This window comes from Amphiprion ocellaris, chromosome 3 (genome assembly GCF_022539595.1).
Source record: "Amphiprion ocellaris isolate individual 3 ecotype Okinawa chromosome 3, ASM2253959v1, whole genome shotgun sequence".
In the NCBI taxonomy this organism is placed as follows: domain Eukaryota; kingdom Metazoa; phylum Chordata; class Actinopteri; family Pomacentridae; genus Amphiprion; species Amphiprion ocellaris.
The window spans coordinates 35,175,813-35,194,063 of record NC_072768.1 but is presented as its reverse complement, the minus strand read 5'-3'; the positions used below and the strand labels follow the sequence as shown (position 1 = coordinate 35,194,063).

The following is an 18,251-nucleotide window of genomic DNA, read 5'->3' as shown; positions in this document are numbered from 1 at the left end:
AGGATGACAAAGACGGTTAAAAAGTAAAGAAATGCAAAGAAATTCAAATGTATGGAGTGGATAAGCAGATAAATCAGAGACTCTGGGGTGAAAAGATGTTAAAAATATCATTCATCTGGCTCCTTTATTAGTCTTAGTTTGAGTAGCTAGTAGAGTGAGTAGCTTGTGTCACCCTGTAAAAAAAACGATTTGTAAAAAAAAAAATTTAAATGTCAAATTTAAAAAAACAAAACAAAACTCAAAAACATCAAAAAAATAGTGAAAGTAACAGTTAATAGCTGGTTAAAAATTTAAAAAATATATATCTAATCAAATACAGTAAAATAGTGTCAAACGTTTTTAATGTGGACATTATATAAACATTATATACAGTTTTGGCCTGACTTTTTTATTTAAGTTTTTTACAATCAGCATGTAATTAATACTTTTTGAATGATGTCTATGGATCTGGAGTGGAATAAATTGTTATTATTGGATGTGGGAATGTAGTAAAATAACTTCAAATATGAAACTAAGGAAGAAGGAGGCGACTTTTGCAGACGTGTTGCGATCCAGACGGCTTATTGCTCTTTAAAGAAAACTAAAAATACCTGAAGCTCAGTGGTGTTTCTCTCCTGGGGGCCGCCGGCGCCGATGAACCACAATAAAGCAGGAAATCAAAACTCCACAACACCGGGAGGCTAAAAATGACACCTTTATGATTAGATTACATTAAATTGGACAGAAAACACAACATGTTGCTTCACTGCCATCAGGTTTGTCTTCAGGTTCGTCTGCTGCAGGTTCTCTGATAGAAACCCAGACAGGACATGCTTTTATTCTGAAAACGTTCTGACAAAGTTCTGTTTTAAGGCACGTTCTCTAAATGTTGATGTTATTCGACTATATAACGTCTAAACATTCTTAAAATGTTCCCTGAATATTGCACCGAGAACTTCCTTCCTTTGTTTACACTGTGAGGAAGTTTTATTTATTTCAAAATAAAAGTCTAGCTTAACTTTATTGTCGATGCCAGTATATTTGCGATACATACAAAAGAACTGAAACGCCACAGAAAATAAATATAGATTTTTAATGTGGACAACATTTAAATTAATATGTTTGTTCTCCATTTTTTCTAGATATTATCTGTAATTTAACAAAACAGGAAAAATCTGTAAAATGACAATTAAAAATGATTTACATTTTGCCTTAATATACAGAATTTTATTTTTTTAAAGTTTTTTTTTGGCGGCTTTTTTTATTGGATAGGCACAGTGAGAGAGAGACAGAAAACAGGGGAGAAGAGTCAGGGGAAGACATGCAGCAAAGGGCCGCGAGCGGGAATCGAACCCGGGCCGCTGCGTCGGGGACCAGCCCTGTACATGGGTCGCCCGCTCAACGAGTTGAGCTATATGGGCGCCCGAGAATTTTATTTTTAAATGATGGCAAATATCTCTGTGACATGTTTATTTAATTTACATGCAGTAAAAATGGTGTATTTTTTTTATTAGTATTATTTGATTACTATTAATTATTACTATCATTTAATTACTGTTTGTAAAAATACAGAATTTTGATGTGGACATTATTCACAGTGCACAGAAAAGAAAAAATACAAATAAAAAATATAAATACAGTTAAAATAAATATAGAATACTGAAAAATGGTCCGCCTTACAGGAACTTTTAATAAAATAAATAAATAAAATAATACATTCTGTCATCTGAGGGCTCAATAACATCTTTAAAACATTTGTTGAATTTTGGTTTGGTCCTCTGAACGTTGCTGTTCAAACATTATGTCTTCATTAACATTTAACCATAAACAAACAATATTCAAAATGCTAAATATCCTTCAAACATTCTTTGAATTTTAGATTAAAATGTTCTTAACATTATATTAGAACTTCTGCTAATTTCCACTAACTATAATTCTATTGTACATATTGAAATACAAATATTAAAATTAGACGAGCTGCATCTATGTGTATAAAAAATAGTTTTTCATAATTTAATTCAAAAAGTTTGAGGATTTTGTTTTATAGTTCTTGATAATCTTAAACCAAGTATCTCAAAATGGTAAAAATATTTTGAGTTTGAGTGAATTGCTATTTCAACAGCACAAATATAGTGTATCTTGACTTCTTTTGTGTTTTATATTTTTAATTAATTGACCTTAATTTGTGGAAATCTGTTTTCACTTTGACATGAAATTACATATTATTGTTTTTGTTTTGATTTTGATTAATCCAGTATCTCAAAATATTACAGTATTTCACTTTTAGTAAATTATTATTCAAACTGCATAAATAGCATGTATCTGAAATCTGTTTTCACTTTGACATGAAAGAGTCCTTTTTAAAAGAAAATTATTGTCAATATTTTTTATTCATTACATACAAAGCAAAAATATTTTAAAATTTTTTTTGTTTTAATCTTTATATTTTTTTCTTATAGTTCATGAAAATCAGAAATCCAAAATCTAAAAATATTAGAATATTCAATTTTGAGTAAATTACTATACACACTGTATGAATACCATGTATCTGGACTTATTTTATATTTTGAATTAATTGACATTAATTTGCAGAAATCTGCTTTCACTTTGACATGAAAGAGTCTTTTTCTGTAAATTCTTGTCTATATTTCATATTCATTACATGTAAAGTGAAATATTTCAAGCCTTTTTTTGTTGTTTTAATTTTGATTGTTCTTTTTCTTGTAGCTCTTGAAAATCAGAAATCCAATATCTCAAAATTTTACAATATTTAATTTTACTTTTCAATGTTTTATATTTTTAATTTTTGTGAATATTTTATATTCATTACATGCTAAGTGAAATATTTCAAGCTTTTTAAAATTTTAATTTTGTAATTTTTTTTAATCATAGTTCTTGAAAATCTTAAATCCAGTATCTCAAAATATTACAACATTTAATCAGAATTTTTAATGTTTGATATGTTTTTAATTAATGGACATTAAATTGTAGAAAGTGGTTTCACTTTGACATGAAAGAGTCTTTTTTGTAAATTCTTGTCAATATTCTATATGCAAAGTGAAAAATTTCAAGCCTTTTTTGGTTTGTTTTAATTTAGAACACTTTTCTTATATTTTTTTAAAAGCAGAAACCAGTATCTCAAAATGAACACAGATTTATTATATTTATAAATTCTACAAACTTCTTTTATCCATAAATACAATATTGTTCAGCTTAGCCCTAAAATTTCTCAGCTTTTAATGTCTCAAACTGTGGATGTTTAATGATTTTTTAGGTGTAATTTTCAAAGATGCCCTCAGGCTACCAGAATAATGACTAATTTGAACAACTAACAGCAGATAAAGGAGAAATCTGTTGCAGAAGAGGCTTCAAACAGGTGTTTGTACATAAATAATCCTGGTCTGCACACTGGCTGCTTTCTTGGGTCGACCACAAAAGAAATAAAAATAAAAATAAAAGCTTTACAGTAGCGTTGTCGAGCCTGTGAATGATAAAAGCAGGAATGGGTTCTCTGGGTATCAGCATGGGAGAGATGTGGCTCCACGTTCGCAGTGTTTCCTGAGTTGATAAAAAGCCCGTGTTGGCGATATTTTGTTGGTGCGCTTCAAAAATTCAGATGAGGATCAAAAAGCACACCAAGGTTACTCGCTCGCAGCTCCTGTTGTGGGTTTTGTGTCAAGGATTTCAAGGCGCTGCACAACTTTGTGTTTCTGAATCTGCGCTCTAATTATCAGAGCTGCCGTCTTCAAGTCGACAGGAGACTTTTGGCGCATCGATAAAATGAAAAAAATATGACAACGGAGACGATAAATGACTCTGCTGTGACTGAAACCTTCATTAATGTGATGCAGAACGAAGAGAAATGCCATATTCTTATAATATTTATTACATTTTGATGGTCTTTTATGGGCATCACCTGCTATTTATCATTGACGTACTTGTATTTAATGAAAACAGGCATTTTTTTCTGTCTCATTTTGCATAAAAATTGTGCTAGATTTAGTAGGAAGCTAATATAGCACTATATTATTAGCTCAGGATAAAGTCAGCTAGTTCTACAGCAGGCTAATATAGCATAATGTTATCAGCTTAACATAAAGTCAGCTAGCTATCAAACACTACAGCAAGCTAACAGAGCACAATATTATTAACTAAGAATAAAGTCAGCCAGTACTACAGCAAGCTAATATAGCACAATACTATTAACTCAGGATAAAGTCAGCTAGTACTACAGCAAGCTAATATAGCATAGTGTTATTAGCTTAACATAAATTCAGCTAGTACTACAGCAAGCTAGTATAGCATAATGTTATTAGCTCAACATAAAGTCAGCTAGCTAGCAAACTTCCAGCAAGCTAATATAGCATAGTGTTATTAGCTTAACATAAGTTCAGCTAGTACTACAGCAAGCCAATATATCACATTTTTAACTACGGATAAAGTCAGCTAGTACTATAGCAAGGTAATATAGCATAATGTTATTAGCTTAACATAATGTCAGCTAGCTAGCAAGCATGCCAGCAAACTAATATAGCACAATATTATTAGCTCAGCATAGACTCAGCTAGTACTATAGCAAGCTAATATAGCATATTGTTATTAGCTTAACATAAAGTCAGCTAGCTAGCAAACACTCCAGCAAGCTAATATAGCACAATGTTATTAACTGAGGATAAAGACAGCTAGTACTACAGCAAGCTAATATAGCATAGTATTATTAGCTTAACATAAAGTCAGCTAGCTAGCAAACACTCCAGCAAGCTAATATAGCACAATGTTATTAACTGAGGATAAAGACAGCTAGTACTACAGCAAGCTAATATAGCATAGTGTTATTAGCTTAACATAAAGTCAGCTAGCTAGCATGTACTACAGCAAGCTAATATAGCATAATGTTATTAGCTTAACACAAAGTCAGGTAGCCAGCTTGTGTTACAGCAAGCTAATATAGCATAACAGTATTGATTTAATATAAAATCATCTAGCTAGCTAGTGCAGCAGTAAGCTAATATAGTCTAATGCCCCTAGCTCAACATAAAGTCAGCCATTTAGCTAATGATATAGCAAACTAATATAGCATAATGTTACAAGCATAACACAAAGTCTGTTAGTACTACAGTAAGCTAATATAGCATGATGTTCCTAGCTTAACATAAAGTCAGCTAGCTAGCAAATGCTCCAGCAAGCTAATATAGCACAATATTATTAACTAAGGATAAAGTCAGCTAGTACTACAGCAAGCTAATAAAGCATAATGTTATTGGCTTAACATAAAGTCAGCTAGCTAGCAAGTGCTACATCAAGCGAATGTAGTACAGTATTATTATCTCAGGATAAAGTCAGCTAGGTATACAGCCACCTAATATAGCATAATGCTATTAGCTTAACATAAAGTCAGCTAGCTAGCAAGCACTACAGCAAGTTAATACAGTACAATATTATTATCTCAGAATAAAGTCAGCTGGTAATACAGCAACCTAGTATAGCATAATGTTATTAGCTTAACATAAAGTCAGCTAGCTAGCTAGTGCTACAGCAAGCTAATATAGCATTTTGATTAAAAATTGTGCTAGATTTGGTAGGAAGGTTTGTTTACATGGATTTATCACAGCTTGGAAGTTGTTGGAGGTGAAATAACTGAACACAGCAGTTAATTTGTGGAGAAAATATAAATTAGAAACCTGCAGAGCCACATTTCACTTCATATGAGTTGAAAAAACTTTATTTTACTGTGGCAGTTCTCAGCGGAAACACATTCATAAGCAGGAAAATGTTTCCTTCTTTGCTGGGAGGATTAATAAGCATCAGATAATAGAAGGTGTTTATTGCAGTGACGACAGCTGCTGGACAGATTAAACTGAATTTCCTTTTTAATGACTGGAAAAGAACGCTAAATGGGGATTTACGCAATTAGCGCTATGATCATGTTTAACCTGATCTGTATTTTCTCTGAGGGCTTTGATGCTCTTTGTGTGTTTTCAGGATTAAGAATGAACAGATTGTAGTGAAGAATTGTTATTAAATATTAACCTGTAAGTCCACCGTTTTTAGTGGCAAGTCAGTAAAAAAAAAGTCACTGACAAAATAAGCGTTTGTTCCGGCAGGCAATGATAACATCCCCAGTTAATGTGAGCCCAATGCAATGAAATGGAGAAATAATGGCAGAAAATACAGATTTCTGAGTTCTGAACCAGCCACTAAAGAATACAGAGTAAAAAACAAACAAAAAAACCTTCTGTCAATAAAGGTGCCAGAAAAGGTGTGAAAAAAGTTTTAAAATTGTCAAAATCACAGCAAATATTTGTCAAATTATTCTATTTTTAAATGTAGTAGTTGTTTATGACCATACTTTGTAAATGAAAACATTTTTTGGAAAAATTTTGATTTTTGATGTAGTTTTGGCTTGATGTTTTACTGTCAACATGTAATTTCATACTTTTTTCTGTGATTTTTACTACATGCTATAATTTTATTATCATCAATATTTAAATTCCTGACATAAAAATAATGTGAAATCACCAATTACCAGGGATGATTATTAGCAGCAGGGACTTCTAGCTAGCTAGCTAGTGCTACAGTGGGCTAATATAGCTTAATATTATTAGCTCAGCATAAAATCAGCTAGTACTACAGCAAACAAATATAGCATAATGTTATTAGCTTAATGTGAAGTCAGCTAGCTAGCAAGTGCTACAGCAAGCTAGTATAGCACAGTATTATTTGCTCAGCATGAAGTCAGCCAGTACTACAGTAAGCTAATATAGCATAATGTTATTAGCTTAACATAAAGTCAGCTAGCTGACTTTTTTTTAAAAAATTTACAGTGTCATAGATTACTATTAGTCAAACACATATAAAATGCAAATAAATTCTATCATTTATAAAAGAAAGTAGGAAATATGCTTAAAATGTAAAATCCTACGCCTCTAATATTTCTTTCTAATTTAGTTTTTGGTCCCAGTATTGACACCAAATATGTCCCAACATCACAAACTGTGGTTTTTCTACAAAACCTTTGAACTTTTTGTGGCTTTTTTTTTTTTTTTTGCAAATTTCAACACCAAAACACAATATTGACACACTGTCTGGACTTTTTCTAGTGCAGACAAACCTACATTTACTAGCTTAAGTTCTGGGCTGCTGTTCAATCTTCCCAAAGCAAAACTAAACTTATTAGCTCAGCGTAAAGACTAAAACAGGGGGAAACAGCTAATCTGAGTCTGTCCAGAGATACGTTTTTTTCCCCTATCAGCACCTCTAAAACACACTAATTAATACATCTTGTTTGTTTAATGTGCAAAAGCTGAAGCGTGAAAGCCACAAGTTGTCGCTTCAGATTCAACATACAGATACTGGAAAATGCATCAATCAGCGAGAACGTGTTTTCCACAATATCCATCTTTTCCTTGAAGAAGTGCATCCTGTCACCAAGATCTGATAGTTTCCATGTAATTTGCTAATTGAAAATACTAATCATGAGTGATTATTCTGCGGCGCAAATGAAATAATTAGAGTGAAGAATAATCTAATTATAGCGTAATCAGCAAACCACTGTTTAAAAAGTGGAAAGCTCCAGCGAAAATGGGTGAGAATATGTGTGTGGATGTATTAAAAAGGAAAAAAAATCTTGATAAATGTGGGCAGATGAGACGAGCGCATCCACCTGTGGTCTGGTAGTCATCTATGACACAGATCTGCGATAAGTCTATCAGCATGTTGATCAGCGGTAACCTCGTTAGCGGCCGCTCTGGACGGATTCATTTACAGCGATGATGCAGCTTAATAACTAGTGCTAGTCCCATTTCCCTTCTCCCACTGCTGCCATTGTTGAAGCTGTTTCAGGGGGTAGTCTTAATTAAAACTATAGGTCTTCTTCTGCGGGCCTTCCCTCGTTTGGTAAATAAATTTAAAAAAACACTCCCTGTAACGTCAGCGAATATCCTCACTCGCACACATTGGCCGAGTGGACAGGTGGTTGGAAAAGACTGGCCTTCACCCACACGACCCAGGTTGTCAACAAGCATCTGCTGAAGTGTCATTGAGCAAGACGTCCTCCTCCTTCCCCACCATCACCTCCACCCACGGCTTCATGGCCGCTGACCTGCGACCTCCCCCTGTCAGAGGAGGTGGACTTCCATGTTAGATCAACACAAGACTGTAATATTTGTCTTGACAAGCAAATTGCACCAAAGTGAAAGATGAGAGCGTTTAAACGGGAAGAAACGTACAAGATGTGGCAAAAGAAACAACACGCTAAAGTGGATTTTTACGTGTTTCTTCCTTGCTGCTGGGTCATTGTAGTCAACAAGATGCTTCGAATATTGAACAATATCTCTATTTTTACTCTTTTTGTGAGGATTTGTAAGCATTGACTGTATATAAAGATGAACAAACCCTACTTAATCCTTAAAAAAATGAGCAATTGGATCATTCCGCCTCAATTCACCAGAACCCCCATCAGCAATTTGACAGATTTTTCTTTAAAGTGGTCAATATTGATCAAGTTCACTATGTGTAAAATGAGATGTTTACCCATATTGCCTACAATTGTTTTACAGATGTAAAACGTTTCTACACCACTCAGCCAAAACATTGAAACCACTGACCGATGAAGTTAACAACACTGGTCATCTCATTACAATGAAACGTTCTGCTGTGAAACGGATCCTGCCGTTCATGTAGATGTTACTTTAATAGGTACCATACACCTAAACACTGTTCTGTACCAAGCACACACCAGTCCATTGTAATGACATTTCCCTAGAGCAGTAACCTCCCTCAGCAGACACCCACCACCCTGAGGTGTTGGCATGATCTCCAAAAGCCCCAAATCTAATCAAGTATCCATAGGATGCATTGAAACAAGTCAGATCCACAAAGACCTCAACCCATGACATACAGGACCCAAAAGGATGAGCTGATGATGTCCCACAGTTCCTGTGTCCAGGCCCAATGGCTCAGAAATAGTGTTGGTGGCACAAAGAGGACCTACACAATAACAGATGTTTCACTAGGGCCATCACTACAACAGGCCCTTGTTTTGTTGATCATACCAACAGGCTATCGGGTGACTGGCATGGCATATGTGTTGATGGTCCAGACCTTGGTGCTCTCATTCAGCTGACTTCAAGACCTGCCTTATTCATTGTAGGTATTTGGCTGTGGCAGGCTTCCTTGCGGCTTCCTCACAGCTCCTAATTGCATTTAATTACATCCAAAAATTAAAATTGAGTCATTCCACCTCAATTCACTGAATGCCCCTTCTTCAATTTGACAGATTTTTCTTTAAATAGGTGAATATTGATTGAGTTCTGAAAAGTCTGGGCTCAGAGGCAACATTAGTTTTTGAATTAAAATGTCCTAAGGAAGGTGGGTTTGTGTTGACTTTTGTGGAGCATGGTGGTGGCAGCATCATTCCATGGATCAATTTTTGAAGTGCCATAACTTGAGAATCAATATAGCTAGAATCTTGAAATCTTTCAGGATTATTGATATGTACACGTGGTCTTCAATGGGACAACCTTGCTTTGATAGAAAAATACAAACCAGTTTTATAATGGTGCAAATTTGGTCAAAAAACGTCAAATATTTCTGTCTACTCCAATATTCCACCAACCATAAAACCTTCATTTTTCAGCCTAAGAAGTTGAGTTTTTTCCCCTGTGATTTGCACCAATAGGAGCTTTAAAAATGCAGAGTATGGTGCGAGTCATTCAGAGCCATACTGTATGAGAAAATAATTAATTTTTTGGGCCAATATTTGAACTTGCATTTAGCAGATGTGATGGTGAAACCTCCAGTAGTGTCCCAATTGGAAGAGTTCTGTGATATTGTTACTGGGCTCAAAGAAAAATCATGGTTTTCCAACAAAAAATGCATTAGTGCTAAAGTGCCAATGGGCAATGTTGACTCAAAACTAGATTTAAAACTCTGGTATGCTGCAAAACACAGAGAGATTTACATGGTGCTAATAGGCTTCATCAGTGTATGCGAACAAAAATGGTCAATTGAGTTGGACATTCATTCCTATGTTGTTCCATATCCTAACTATGGCATCTGTTGGTTTTAATCCAATGGTTTTGCTGGGTAGCTGGATAGAAGAGGTAACAAAAGGCCATATATCCTCAGGTAGAAGACCCACTACAAGTCCATTTTGGTGGACTGTGGGGCATTTGCAGGGTAGTTTTCTACATCGGACTCTTAGTTTTGTTGGTTTCAGAGGTTTTCAGGAAGGAAGAACCACACATAACTTAACTGAAGCTGCAGAATAGGTCCATTTGGACACAAGCTGGGGATTGATCGCCCCTGACCGGGTCGCATAGGTGAAGGTGTCTAACGATCTAAGACCTGAAATAGACCCTGAGTTTTCCACTGATGATGTGTCGAACTTGTGCCATCTGGTGTTTAAGTGAACAAATCTAATGTACCACGGGGACTTTTAAACGTGGCTACTCTGATGAAAAATGACTCCCCTGGTTGTCCTCCAGAAACCTTTGGGTCTTTTTTGACTCCCAGTTGTAAATTATTTTCACTTAAGAAACGCTGCCAAACTACGTGCCTTCTTATGTTTCCAACAGCTTGAACAAATCATCCATTGTTTTGTCTCCTCACGTCCAGACTATTGTTAAGCCTTTCTGCTGCGCAATTACTAAACAACTACTGGTTCTGGCTGCAGGACGATGCTTTCTTACCCTGATTTATTCTTCTTCTTTAACAAATTATGTCTGTCTTTGGTCCAAATAGTTATTCTTGTGTATTGCCTGCTATTAGAATTCAATAAAACTCACTATTTGTAAAGAAATAGACAAAGTGACCACATGTTCTGTATAAGATTTGTAATTCAATATTTAGAAAAAGATGTGGCTTTTCCTCCATATATGCAAGAGGAACATTGACCAGACAGAAGCAGAAACTAGCTTAATAAAATCTCTAAATTCATTTTTGTTAGTGGCACTAAAGCCAGTATTATCAGTTGCTGTCTGAACATTTTGCATTAAACTCTCAGAGCCTTAAGCAGTTTTTGGGTGGGTGAGTCAGTCATGACTTCTTAGTTTTGCAGAGGAGCACAGATTTTTTTGTTTTTACAGAATCTGGTTTGAGCAAATGGTTGATTTTTTTTTGGAGAATTTTTGAAATGAGACATTTAGAATAAAGTGATTTTGATTAAATATTGTGATTTTAAGCTCTAATGGTGGCGGGTTTGGGGGTTCCCATGGTTAAAGCGTCATAAATCTAATAATATACTTGAATAAAAGACTTTCACATATTCTCGTGTAAATTTCCCCACTTTTTTTTTATAATAACAAACTTGTAATCTTTGGCTTTTGAACTGATGGTGAAACAATTAAAGCAGTTAGAATATATTAAATTCAACGTTCAGGGAGTATGTGGCTCACTCTGGGCTCATTTTTCACTGCAACATAAAGTCCTACACCTCTACAGAAACAGCACAACCATGAATATAACTGGAGATAATTCAAAAATATATTCTGTGTAGTATGGCACAGTTATAATGCCACAAAAAAACTTAAAAAAATAAATGTTGACTCTACCTACTACAAATATTTTACTACTTACATCTTGAATTTATGTCCACTTTTGTCTTCTGTGTAAAGACTGCCTGCAGTTCAACCAAAATATTGTGAAATTTGTGTCACATGACTGTTGATTGCAGCTGAGTCACTAATGGTTTGATGGTTGCACTGAGAATTTACGAATTTTATGTTTTTTACAAAATGTGGTTGATTCAAACCATATATTTTTGGCAATTTTTTAAACAAGACATTTAGATTAAAGAAATAGGAATTTAAGTTTCCCAATAGAACAGCTCATTTCAAATGATGAGTTCAATGACAGTCAGAAAGTTGAAAATCACACAATTCTTTCTGTTTTTGTAATTTCTGGCTCTCATAAATGACTTTGCTAGCAATTTTTTCAACAGTAGCACTTGTTTGAAACCTACTGTGCGGTTTTGGGAATCAGAGGATTAACGCGATGTCAATGCGTTTGAGTTTCTACTGTAATTTTTTGTTTTTTTTTTGAGAAGGATTTTGTGAACCAGCTAGACGTCCTCCTCCAGCCGAAGCGACAGAATCCACCCGACAGCAGTGAGATGACAGTTATGCAATGATGAGCGCAGATTTGACGAATGTGATGTAAAAAAAAGAGTGTGAAACTGCTTCAAAAACAATAAAAATGCTAAAACAGCGGAGCGTTATTGACGTTTACGTTATAAAGAATGTTTCGGTTCTCCTTGGTTCTGCTGTGCATCATGTTCACGGACACATGAACACTTCCGGATGTGGTTTTATACGGTAAACGGGTGATTATAAACGACCGACCGTGTGTTTGTTGCAGGTTGGATTTACTTGATGTATGAAAACAGCCTCAAGTGTGTGAAGCTTTGTGTGTCTGTGTGTGCTCATTATTGACACTTTCCCTTTTCTCTCGTTTCTCCCACGCAGGCCTACAGCTCCATCCTGGTTGTCATGGTGATTCTGCTCAACATTGGGGTGGCTATTTTGTTTATCCACTTTTTTATTTAAAGACAGCACTGCTTTCAGAGTACCTATGCTACAACAACTATAAATTCATATGAGTATTAAACCTGCTGCCCCCTTCGTGTTCCCGGCGGGAGGACTCGGATCGGGGTGGGAACCGCCGCCGTCGCTCCGGGCCGACCCAGCTCGGTCCGTGGATGAAAAAAAGGGGGTGAACGGGTCCACGTAACTGGACTGCAGGGAGATGAAACAGTCCAGAACCTGGACGTCAGCGGCTCACATGCAGACTCCGGTGGGCTGATCCTCAAGTCCACGAGCAGAAAGGACTGACGAGACAGAACTTTTTCATCCTCAGATCATAGTTTTCAACAGATTTGTAACTTCTAATTTATTTATTAACATTTTCTCTCATGTACAATCGATGGCTATATTCTTTTGTAACCCTCCACCCGTCTTTATAAAATCTCCTGCCTTTTCGGTTCCCCTCCGCCCGGCGCTGGGTGTCGTTACCGACGGTTGCGTTGGCCGATGCACACATGTTCGACGCTCCGGTTGTGTGTTTGAATTGATGTTTTTCCTGCCCTCATCTTTCTGTGTGTGGATGTGTCTCCAAGTAGCTCAGTGGCCTTTCACGCTGTTCATGAACTTCACCAGAACATCTCATGAGGACACACATCCAGCATCCTACTAGCATCAGCTGTGCTCTCCCTCCCACTCTCCGTCCACCTCCACACTCACAGGACGGAGCTTCCTCTGAGTCGGTGGTTGTTAAAGGCAGATCGTCCTTGGCAAAGCCCTGCGCCTACAACTGTACCAGGTATTTAGAGGAGCTGCTGCCTCCATCGCGGATATGTCTTTAAAGGTCTCCGGCTGCTTCCCTCAGAACTTAACCCCAAGACCGTGACAACATCTTTTATACTATACATGCAAGATGTCAGAAAAAAAAAGTACAACTAGTCGCCACCTGCCTTGCTTTTGTAGCAGAAAACTGATAAAACAATGCATGCATATGTGCTGTAATATCTTACTTGTGTGTCGAGTCTGAAAGCAGAAGAAGCTTCAGAAGCACAGGTTTTGACCGGGGAAGCGTCTGGAGACCAGCCGGTTCGGTATTGATTTTTCAGGGATAAATGACACCAATTAAAGTCCCTGTGTGGAGATAGATGATGCAAGGTCTGTTTGTAGTGTAGCAGCAAGCAGTGGCCAGGGCCGCCTCCATTCCTTAAAGGTCCCATATTGTGCCCCTGTTTTTCTAGCAAATTAATGAAAATGGTACATTTCTGGAATATTTCTTTCAATTTTTTAGCACAAAATACCACAAAGATGGTTCATTTCATTATGACTGTATAACTCCTGGTTTTAGTTCTGTTTCAAATGGGGTGTTTCAGTGGCTTTAGCTTTAAATACAACTAAACTGTCGCTGTCTCTGCCCCCTTCAGGAAGAAGACACTCTCTGTGTGATTAACAGCTTGTAGCTTTATCTATACCTGGATTATTGCTGTCTCCGCCCCCTTCAGGAAGGAGACTCTCCGTGTGTGTGTGGTTTACAGCTAGCAGAAAAACAGTTAACATGGCAGCTGACTGTGAGACCATAACCTCTTTCTTTCTTTTTAAGAGATCATTTTATGTGTAAATATCACAAAACTCACTGACAGACTTTGTTTTTAACTCTGATTCATTTTAACACCTGTTGTCTGTCAGATTTTTAGTTTATTGTAAGTGCTGACTTATTACATTATTACAGACATATTTTTATGACCTTTAGAAGATGCTATAATTGGTTTATCACTATGTTAAATTTCAACCAGAACTATCAATGTTGAAGGCCTGTGGTCTAATAATTATTTCCAAAGCTGTACGTAGCTAGCTAGCTAATTAAAAAACAGTAATAAATACCTAGAGGCATGGGTGAGATAGCTGTACAAGTATTTTTAAGTTACATGAATAATTCCTAAATTTAGGAATTTGTTTCTTCTTTTTCTTTATTAAGAACTCAGTTATTTTAAAATGCAGCAAATGTGAGCCCAGAGAGCAGGAGAGAAGCTAACAGATGAAAACACCGGCTAAGTTTCGGTTGAACTGCAGCACAACAGATGACATAAAAACACAATAACCTGCCCAATCTTTGTTTTTAGGCATCAAATCAGATTCTACTTAGCTTTACAGTTTCCAGAGAGGTCAGATCTGTGAGCTAACGAATATAGCTAATGCTAATATTAGCCAAATTAGCTGCACAACATGCTAACACTAAGGATTTTGCTCTTGTTGTGGTGACACTGTCATCAAAAATGAAAGTAATCCACTGGAACTTCAGTTTCGTAGGTGCTGGGAGTGCATAAAGACTCGTGTTCACTCTTGCAACCAACAGGAGCAGTAAAGGGGAAGGATTATACAATTTCCTTTAGTTTTATGACAATTTGTTGCTCAGTTTCTATGTAGAAACTGGAGGAAATTCTTGCTTGGGGAAGTCGTGTTGCTGAGGGTTGCTACAGGAATAGCGTTAGCAAGCGTCTTCATAATCTTAGAGCTTTTATTTTGAACCTCTACATATGAAATGGGGTTTTCCACCATATGGGACCTTTAAGTTTTCCTCCAAGACTGAAGTACAGTCGCAGGTACCGACTGTTTCTAAAAACACGACAACATTTTTTCCGTCCCTCAAACCCATCTGGCAGCTTCTGTTTGTTTGCATGTGTGAATGCTCATCACAGTGTATGAACATGTGTGTGCATCCTCCTCCGTCCACGTGATGGGATGGCGGGATGGCTGAGCCCATTGCCATCGGTAACAACTTCCAAGGTGGTGGTGTTGGTGGTGTTGGTGGGGCTGGACAGGGAGGTTTGCTGTTGTTTTTATTCTGTCCAACAGCATTTCTCAAACTACAGATTGGAACTCAAACTCAGCTGTAGGCTCATTTCTGGTGTTTATTTCCCCCCCAGCATTACAACAAACAGCTCAGTCTAATGTGCCTGCACCCCGAGAGGCAGAACAATAGATTTTTTTATTTTATTTCGGGTCCCAGACAGGTTTAAGAGGCTCTGCTGTTCGCCATCAGCCTGGTGACGAAGCCCTGCGCCACCCGTTAGTCTGCAGCATGCTACAGCATGCCAAGCTCTCTATAGTTTGACTCTCCTCTTTCTTTCTTTCTTTCTTTCTTTCTTTCTTTCTTTCTTTCTTTTTTCTGGGAATTACTCTGTTTTTGTTTTTCAGTTGTGTGGAGAAAATAATGAAAGTGTTTGAAAGAAAACCCGAGACGCCTCCTTGTTGTTTTTCATTCTTTCTTGTGTTTTCGTACTTTGCAGTTTTCATCCATCCCTGATGCAGGGAGACGGAGGGAGTGGTACAGGCCTGGTTGCAAGGGAGGGGTGTGGTTTCTATAGCAACCTTAACTGAATTTTCTTCCGTCAGCAGAGGGGCGTGGCCTCTGTTTGTTGGGGGCGGGGCTTACCTCTAGAGACCAATGTTCTGAATGAGAGGGGCGGATGGAGGGAGGGGAGGAAGAAACAAAAGTAGAACAAAACAGAAGGACAAAAACTACACGTTGCATCAAGTAAATCTGAGTTGAATCAACGTTTTCCAATCATTTTTGTGCCTGTGCATGTTTTAGATCAACTGTGAGGAGGAAAAGCGTCGGAATGGATGCAGCACCACATCCATCAACTGCAGCAGGTTTCATGGACATGTGTCGCCACCTTCTGGACATAGAGGTGAACTACAAGCAGCAGCAGTAGACTATGAATAGGACAGTGAGGCTTCAACTTTGAGTTTACATAAGCGCAGACAGGTGACGAATTAAAGGAAAAAACCTACATGAAGTGTCTTATTAAGAAGTTGGGTCACCAGAACAGCTTCAGAGCTCCTTGGCATCAATTTACCAAATTTCTGAATCTCTACTAGAAGGATGACTATCATTCTTCCAAAACATATTCCATAATTTGTTGTTTTGATTATGGGAGTGAAGACCACAGTTCACATAGACAGGTGATGAAGTGAAGGGAAAAAAACAACATAAAATGTCATAGCAAGATGTTGGACCACCAGTACAGCTTCAGTGCACTTTAGGATTGATTTTCCAAGTCTTTGTATCCCTACTGGAAGAATGAGTACCGATTTTTCCAAAACATATTCCAACTATGGGTGTTTTGATGAGTGAGATGGTAGTAAAGAGTGCAGTTTACATTCATGGAAACACCAACATAAAGTGTCTTAGTAAGATGTTGAACCACCAATACAGCTTTCATGCTCTTTGGCATTAATTCTCCAAGTCTCTGGATCCCTCTTGGAAGAATGAGCACCATTCTTCCAACACATATTTTATGATTTGGCGTTTTGATTATAATGGTGGACAGTGCAGTTTACGTAACCAGAAAGTGGTGACATATTAAAGGAAAAAACAACATAAAGTGTCTTAGTAAGATCTTGAGCCACCAGTAAAGCTTCCTTCCACCTTGGCATTGATTCGCCAAGTCTCTGAATCGCTACTAGAAGGCCAAATATCACTATTCCAAAACATATTCCATAATTTGTTGTTTTGATGATGGTGGTGAAGACCACAGTTTACACAGGCAGGTGATGAATTGAAGGAAAAAAATACAACATAAAGTGTCTTAGTAGGATATTGGACCACCAATAAAGCTTCAATGCACTTTAGGATTGATTCTCCAAGTCTTTGTATCTCTACTGGAAGAACGAGCACCAAATTTTTCCAAAACATATTCCAACAATCGGTGTTCTGACGAGTGGGACGGTAGTGAAGAGTGCAGTTCACATTCATGGAAAAACCAACATCAAGTGTCTTAGTAAGACGTTGGACCACCAATACAGCTTTCATGCACTTTGGCATTGATTCTCCAATTTTCTGGATCTCTACTGGAAGGCTGAAAACCATTCTTCCAAGACATATTTTATAATTTGGTGTTTTGATTATAGAGTTGGACAGCACAGTTTACATAATCATAGAGTGGTGATGTATTCAAGGAAAAAACAACATAAAGTGAACAGTTTTAATGCACTTTGGCATTGATTCTCATATTTTCTGGATCCTGACTGGAAGGATGAACACTACTCTTCCAAAACATATTACATCATTTGGTGTTTTGATGATGGTGGGGGACAGCACAGTTTAAATAACCATAGAGGGGTGACATATTAAAGGAAAAACCAACATACAGTATCTAAGGAAGATGTTGAGCCACCAGTAAAGCTTCTATCCACCTTGGCATTGATTTTCCAAGTCTCTGGATCTCTACTAGATGAGCACTGTTCTTCTAAAACATATTTTATAATTTGGTGTTTTGATGGTGGTGGTGAAGACAAAAATTTGCATAGACAGATGATGAATTCAAGGGAAAAAACAACATGAAGTGTCTTTGTAGGATGTTGGGTCACCAGTAAATTTTCCATGCACCTTAGCATTGATGCTGCAAGTCTTTAAAGCTCTACTGGCACGATCAGGCATAGATGGGTGACAAATTAAAGGAAAAACCAACATAAAGTGTCTTAGTAAGATGTTGGACCCCCACTATAGGTTCAATGCACTTTAGGATTGATTCTCCAAGTCTTTGTATCTCAACTGAAAGAATGAGTACCATTTTTTCCAAAACATAGTCCAACATTTGGTGTTTTGAAAATGGTGGTGGACAGCACAGTTTACACAAGCGTAGAAGGGTGACGAATGAAAGGAAAAACAAAGCGTCTTACTAAGATGTTGGGCCACCAGAGCTTGTTAGCATTGCTTTTCCAAGTCTGTGGATCTCTACTGGAAGGATGAAC

At 37.0% G+C, this 18,251-nt stretch overlaps 1 protein-coding gene across 1 annotated transcript in view; it reads left to right on the top strand.

Annotated features, from left to right (window-relative positions):
- The window catches only part of jph3b (junctophilin 3b), a 71,044-nt gene extending 57,089 nt beyond the window's left edge, over positions 1-13,955 (top strand). The window contains exon 6 of the mRNA XM_055009182.1: positions 12,444-13,955. Coding sequence (XP_054865157.1) covers positions 12,444-12,524 — 81 coding nt within the window. The 3' untranslated portion in view covers positions 12,525-13,955. The remainder of the gene's footprint in view (positions 1-12,443) is intronic.
- The last annotated feature ends 4,296 nt before the right edge of the window (positions 13,956-18,251 follow it).